The 7,544-nt window shown below is 43.0% G+C and overlaps 1 protein-coding gene across 1 annotated transcript in view; it reads left to right on the forward strand.

Moving 5' to 3' along the window:
• Positions 1–7,544, forward strand: part of Nipped-B (Nipped-B cohesin loading factor) — a gene marked incomplete in the record, with an annotated part of 502,160 nt that overhangs the window by 391,323 nt on the left and 103,293 nt on the right. The window contains 1 exon segment of the mRNA XM_070089404.1: positions 2,195–2,286. Coding sequence (XP_069945505.1) covers positions 2,195–2,286 — 92 coding nt within the window.

Consider the following 7,544-nt stretch of genomic DNA (forward strand, 5'->3'; position numbering starts at 1 on the left):
ATAGCAGATGAACAAGGAGGCTTTAGGAAAGGTAGGGGGTGTGTGGACCAGGTGTTTACAGTGAAACATATAAGTGAACAGTATTTAGATAAGGCTAAAGAGGTCTTTGTGGCATTTATGGATTTGGAAAAGGCGTATGACAGGGTGGATAGGGGGGCAATGTGGCAGATGTTGCAAGTGTATGGTGTAGGAGGTAGGTTACTGAAGGCAGTGAAGAGTTTTTACGAGGATAGTGAGGCTCAAGTTAGAGTATGTAGGAAAGAGGGAAAATTTTTCCCAGTAAAAGTAGGCCTTAGACAAGGATGTGTGATGTCACCGTGGTTGTTTAATATATTTATAGATGGGGTTGTAAGAGAAGTAAATGCGAGGGTCTTGGCAAGAGGCGTGGAGTTAAAAGATAAAGAATCACACAAAGTGGGAGTTGTCACAGCTGCTCTTTGCTGATGACACTGTGCTCTTGGGAGATTCTGAAGAGAAGCTGCAGAGATTGGTGGATGAATTTGGTAGGGTGTGCAAAAGAAGAAAATTAAAGGTGAATACAGGAAAGAGTAAGGTTATGAGGATAACAAAAAGATTAGGTGATGAAAGATTGAATATCAGATTGGAGGGAGAGAGTATGGAGGAGGTGAATGTATTCAGATATTTGGGAGTGGACGTGTCAGCGGATGGGTCTATGAAAGATGAGGTGAATCATAGAATTGATGAGGGAAAAAGAGTGAGTGGTGCACTTAGGAGTCTGTGGAGACAAAGAACTTTGTCCTTGGAGGCAAAGAGGGGAATGTATGAGAGTATAGTTTTACCAACGCTCTTATATGGGTGTGAGGCGTGGGTGATGAATGTTGCAGCGAGGAGAAGGCTGGAGGCAGTGGAGATGTCATGTCTGAGGGCAATGTGTGGTGTGAATATAATGCAGAGAATTCGTAGTTTGGAAGTTAGGAGGAGGTGCGGGATTACCAAAACTGTTGTCCAGAGGGCTGAGGAAGGGTTGTTGAGGTGGTTCGGACATGTAGAGAGAATGGAGCGAAACAGAATGACTTCAAGAGTGTATCAGTTTGTAGTGGAAGGAAGGCGGGGTAGGGGTCGGCCTAGGAAGGGTTGGAGGGAGGGGGTAAAGGTGGTTTTGTGTGCGAGGGGCTTGGACTTCCAGCAGGCATGCGTGAGCGTGTTTGATAGGAGTGAATGGAGACAAATGGTTTTTAATACTTGACGTGCTGTTGGAGTGTGAGCAAAGTAACATTTATGAAGGGATTCAGGGAAACCGGCAGGCCGGACTTGAGTCCTGGAGATGGGAAGTACAGTGCCTGCACTCTGAAGGAGGGGTGTTAATGTTGCAGTTTAAAAACTGTAGTGTAAAGCACCCTTCTGGCAAGACAGTGATGGAGTGAATGATGGTGAAAGTTTTTCTTTTTCGGGCCACCCTGCCTTGGTGGGAATCGACCAGTGTGATAATAATAAAATAATAATGAAAAACTACTACTGAAGGGTTCCGTGACTCACTCTTGGAATAGTAACCTCTTGGTAAACCTCTTATTACATCAGTAGTAAACTATAATCAGTTGTATGCCCACTTTATCTAATTAGACAACCATTCAACAAGCCTTCATATTAAACTAGACGTTTTATTTCATCTTCATTTGTGTGTGTGTGGGGTGGCGGTGTATGGGTTGGTGTGGGGGGGGGGACAAACAAATGCAATGATCAAGATTTTTGGGGTTTATCATGGACACAAGTTTAAGCCAATCCTTGACTTAGAGTTTAGAGTTTTACCCAGGGCATCTAACATGAACCCCATACCAAGGTGATTTATTGGAATTTTTCACCACAATGGCAATGATGCCAGGGTTTTGCTCTCCCCCCAAAACCTCTCACATTAGTTTATTGTTCTCATTGGTGCCATCCATTGGGATTGGGATAATTAGATACAGTAACAAAATGATGTTTATTGAAAAGTTACTTTGTGTGTACAGGAGAATTTGTTAATTTTATCGTTGTTGTTGTAATGTGTGTTTTACATAAATTTTTATTGTTAGGAACCCTGAGGAAGCTATGCAGTCAAAAGATGTTATAAATATCATTACTACTGCTACTTGTATGTATAGTATAATTTTTTTTATTTAGAGTTTGTATAGATACACTGATGCAGGGTGCTGTATATTTTTACAAACAAACACTTTTGTTAATTTCTTTAAACAAGGGGCTAAGCAGAAAACCAGGGAGAATTTGAAGGAAATGTGTGACGTCCAATCTGGCATGGCCTCTGCCATCATTCAAGTCTACCTTAAGCAAGTAAGTGTTGATACCAAACAATGATAGGTTAACTTCTTAATTATGTACGAAGGTTCAGTTTGAGAAAGGCTGGGAAGTAGAGGCACTTGCCAATTTCAAATAAAAGAGGGGAAATGTTTCTTGGGAAGGGGGCAGTAATGGAAAGATAGAGAAGTTAATTGATAATGATTTGGAGGCATTGATATGCCTTGAGGTAAGGAGGAATAATGTCCAATAGGAATAAGGAAAAATTCAGAGGTAAATGTTGCTTAAGCACATGATGCAGTGAGTAGAATGTAAATGGTAAAGCAGATAGGATTAAGACAGAGATGGTAACATGAGGTAGGGATAGTTATGGAGTGGCTGCATTTGATTAATATGTGCATGAAAGAAGGGTAAGTACCTAAACATTAAGAGAGATCATGCATAGTTCCTTTGTATAAGGGAATAAAAAGGTCTAAGCTCTACTTTTACTGGAAAATAATCTTCTTTCCTATGTGCCCTATCTTGAGCCTCGCTTTCCTTATAAAAACTCCTAACTTCTTCCACCTATTCCATACACTTGCAACATCTGCCACGCTATCCACCTTATCATTTGCCTTTTCTAAATCAATGAATCCAATGAAAACTTCCTTACCTTTATTTAAACATTCTCTCTCTCTCTCTCTCTCTCTCTCTCTCTCTCTCTCTCTCTATCTATCTATCTCTATCTATCTCTCTCTCTCTATCTCTCTATCTATCTCTATCTCTCTATCTCTATCTCTCTATCTATCTATCTATCTCTCTATCTATCTCTCTATCTCTATCTCTCTATCTCTATCTCTCTATCTCTATCTCTCTATCTCTATCTCTCTATCTCTCTATCTATCTCTCTATCTATCTCTCTATCTATCTCTCTATCTATCTCTCTATCTATCTCTCTATCTATCTCTCTATCTATCTCTCTATCTCTCTATCTATCTATCTATCTATCTATCTATCTATCTATCTATCTATCTCTCTCTCTCTCTCTCTCTCTCTCTCTCTCTCTCTCTCTCTTTCTCTCTCTCTCTTTCTCTCTCTCTCTTTCTCTCTCTCTCTTTCTCTCTCTCTCTTTCTCTCTCTCTCTTTCTCTCTCTCTTTCTCTCTCTCTCTTTCTCTCTCTCTCTTTCTCTTTCTTTCTCTTTCTTTCTCTTTCTTTCTTTCTTTCTCTTTCTTTCTTTCTTTCTCTCTCTTTCTCTTTCTCTTTTTTTTTTAACACAGGGTTTGACAAGGTTAAGGATCCCTAGCTTTATTGACAGCTATTTACAGGTTAAGGATTCCTAACTTTATTGGCAAGCTAAGAGCTGTTACCTACATCAGCTCATTTGAAAGCATTTTTATTGTTATGAGACATACAAGTAGGAAACAGGATGAAGTTGGAGCCATCTGTGGGCCAGCATTTTCATTTGATCAACTGACTTTATCTCGTTGACATCATTATGCTGTACGAATGTGTTCCATACTCTAGTCATCCTGGGTATGTATGATCTCAGATGGAGTGATGTTCTGGAGAAGGGTACAGCCAGAGTGAAGTTGCTGCTTTCTGCCCGTCTTGTGGCATAAAAGCTTGTTTCACGCTGTCCTCGAAGTGGATCCAAGTGTGGTATTTTGACAATATTGGCCTTGTACATAACAGTAAGGCCACCCACATCCCTCCTATGTTGAAGGCTCTGCTGAAATGACAGATCTATCCAGGATGGGTCCAGGCGAGAGATGAGACGTCTTGCTCTGTTCTCTACTCTGTCAAGCAGTCGCAGATGAGAGGGGGGGCAGGCAAACCAAGAAAGTGGAGCATACTCAAGGTGCGTGCGTACTTGTGCCTCGTATAGGATCTTGCAACCCCTACTGTCAAGCAGATGGGAGATACGGCGAAGTGCTGTAAGCTTCCTGGCTGCCTTGTTTGCAAGATTTACAACATGGTTCTTCATAGTTAGTTTGGAGTCAAATTTCACCCCAAGGATATCAACTTCTTCTCCAGGTGCCAACATCCTCCCATTCATCTTTACTACTGCACCAGCATTACCATCATGGTGCCTAGAGACGATCATCATTTGCGTTTTCTCAGGTGCAAATGTTGCCTCATCTATTTCCCAAGCTGATATAGCTCTCAGCTGGTGATTGATGTAGCTTAGAGCAATGGCATTCTTCTCTTGGATAAGTGAATGTCGGTGTACCGGTCAAATCTGCTGTATGCATGTGATTCTGGGATGAGATGAAGGAAGGTCGTTGAAGTAGACATTTCATAACGAGTGGACCTTACGCTTCCTTGTGGGTGCTGCCCCAATAGGATGTCTTGCTGATTCCGTTCCATTGAGGACTACACTTGAAGTCTACCATGAAGGTAATCACTGAGAGACATAGCGTGAGCCTGCAATTCCCAGTGCGAGTTTTGCTAAGAAGGCCCTGGTGCCACACCGGTCGAAGCGCCAGCAATGTCAGTGCTACCACACAGCTGACTTTGGATTCATCCAATGGCTGGTGCATAGTGGAGAGGTTTAACTTAACAGATCAGCAGCAGAGTAGCCTTTCCTGAGCCATATTGGCCGATCTGAAAAGTAGTGAGTTGGTAGTCAAAAAATCTGTCATTGTCTTGATTATTGTCTCTTGAGATCTTACCAGTGATTGACAGGAGTGACACTGGTCTGTAGTTGCTGATTTCTGCTCTGCTCTTCTTTTTTGTGAACAGGGACTACATTGCCTCTTTCCATGGAGAGGGCCATTTGCACTGTACTAGGCAGTGCTGAAAGATGCGAGTTAGAGGTGCTGCTAGCTGGTCTGCACATCTTCTCAACAATCTTGGGCTCAACTTGTCTGGGCCCACAGCCTTTTCTTGGTCAAGTGATTTAAGAAGGAAATGCACCTCCTCCTGCCTTATTGTCACCCCTGACAGTTTTGACACCTCTCTCTCTCTCTCTCTCTCTCTCTCTTTCTCTCTCTCTCTTTCTCTCTCTCTTTCTCTCTCTCTTTCTCTCTCTCTCTTTCTCTTTCTTTCTCTTTCTTTCTCTTTCTTTCTCTTTCTTTCTCTTTCTTTCTTTCTTTCTCTTTCTTTCTCTCTCTTTCTTTCTCTCTCTTTCTCTTTCTCTTTTTTTTTTAACACAGGGTTTGACAAGGTTAAGGATCCCTAGCTTTATTGACAGCTATTTACAGGTTAAGGATTCCTAACTTTATTGGCAAGCTAAGAGCTGTTACCTACATCAGCTCATTTGAAAGCATTTTTATTGTTATGAGACATACAAGTAGGAAACAGGATGAAGTTGGAGCCATCTGTGGGCCAGCATTTTCATTTGATCAACTGACTTTATCTCGTTGACATCATTATGCTGTACGAATGTGTTCCATACTCTAGTCATCCTGGGTATGTGATCTCAGATGGAGTGTTCTGGAGAAAGGTGTAGAGTGAAGTTGCTGCTCTGCCCGTCTTGTGGCATAAAAAGCTTGTTCCACGCTGTCCTCGAGAAGTGGATCAGAGTGTGGTATTTTGACAATATTGGCCTTGTACATAACAGTAAGGCCACCCACATCCCTCCTATGTTGAAGGCTCTGCTGAAATAACCAGATCCATCCAGGATGGGTCAGGCGAGAATGGGGGCGTCTTCTCTGTTCTCTACTCCTGTCAAGCGATGCATGAATTGAAGGAGGGGGCAGGCAAACCAGAAAGTGGAGCACTCCCAAGGTCGTGCGTGCTTGTGCCTCATTATGGGATCTTGCAGCCCCTACTGTCAAGCGAGATGGGAATCTGGCGAGAGTGCTGTAAGCTTCCTGGCTGCCTTGTTGCAAGATTTAAACATAGTTCTTCATAGTTAGTTTAGTCGAATTTCACCCCAAGGATATCAACTACCTTCTCCAGGTGCCAACATCCTCCCACATTCATCCTTACTACTGCACCAGCATTACCATCATGGTGCCTAGAGGCGATCATCATTTGCATTTTCTCAGGTGCAAATGTTACTTACCATCTATTTCCCCAAGCTGATATAGCTCTCAGCTGAGTGATGTAACCAGAGCAGCTGGCATTTCTTCTCTTGGATAAGTGAATGTCAGTGTACAGTCGTCTGCATATGCATGTGATTCTGGGATGAGATGAAGAAGGTCGTTGAAATGGAGTATTCCATAACAATGGACCCAGCACACCTTGCTTGTGGAACACTTGCCCCAATAGGATGTCTTGCTGATTCGTTCCATTGAGAGCTACACTTAGAGATCTGCCATGAAGGTAGTCACTGAGGAGACATAGCGTAGAGCCTGCAATTCCCAGTGCTTGAAGTTTTGCTAAGAGGAGCCCTGGTGCCACACCCGGTCGGCGCCAGCAATGTCCAGTGCTAGCACACAGCTGACTTTGGATTCATCCAGTGACTGGTGCCACTTGGTGGAGAAGGTTTAACAACCAGATCAGCAACCGAGTAACCTTTCCTGAAGCCATATTAGCGATCACAAAGTAGTGAGTGGTAGTCAAAAAACTCTGTCATTTGTCTTGAGATTATTGTCTCAAGGATCTTACCAGTGATTGACAGAAGTGACACTGGTCTGTAGGTTGCTGATTTCTGCTCTGCTCTTCTTTTTGTGAACAGGGACTACATTAAGCCTCTTTCCATAGAGAGGGCCATTTACACTGTACTGAGGCAGTGCTGAAGATCTGAGAGTTAGAGGTGCTGCTAGCTGGTCTGCACATCTTCTCAACAATCTTGAGCTCAACTTGTCTCGGCCCACAGCCTTTTCTTGGTCAAGCCCCGATTTAAGTAGGAAATGCACCTCCTCACCTTATTGTCACCACTGACAGTTTTGACACAGTTCTTGCAGCTAGCCAAGGAGGGTCCTTGCTGGATCAGGAACTTGCATTTTAGTGGCAAAGAGGTCTGCCTTCTCTTGACTACTAGTAAGAGGTGGTCCCATGCTCCCAATAGAGTTTAGAGGTGGAATAAGTTTATCAGGCAGATAACCTTGTCTGTCCTTGACCAGGGACCACCAGGTTTTGGGCCTACCCCTACCTGATGCTAACTTTCTTTTTAATTGTCCACCTCCCATTTAGCAATGGCCCACTTTTGAACATCACCCATATGCCTACAGGCTTGCCTGTGCAAGTTCTGTTATAGGTGGTAGGATGTCTCTTATACCTTTGCCATGCTTTGTACTTAGCAGTAGCGGCCTCTCTACAATGAAAGCCAAACCAAAGGCTGATCTGTAGGCTTAAGTCATATTGCTGGTGAGGAATGTGTTCTTGTTGTAGATTAAGGATGTGTCCAGTGAAGGCTTTCACTTGG

Source organism: Cherax quadricarinatus, chromosome 2 (genome assembly GCF_038502225.1).
Source record: "Cherax quadricarinatus isolate ZL_2023a chromosome 2, ASM3850222v1, whole genome shotgun sequence".
Taxonomy (NCBI): domain Eukaryota; kingdom Metazoa; phylum Arthropoda; class Malacostraca; order Decapoda; family Parastacidae; genus Cherax; species Cherax quadricarinatus.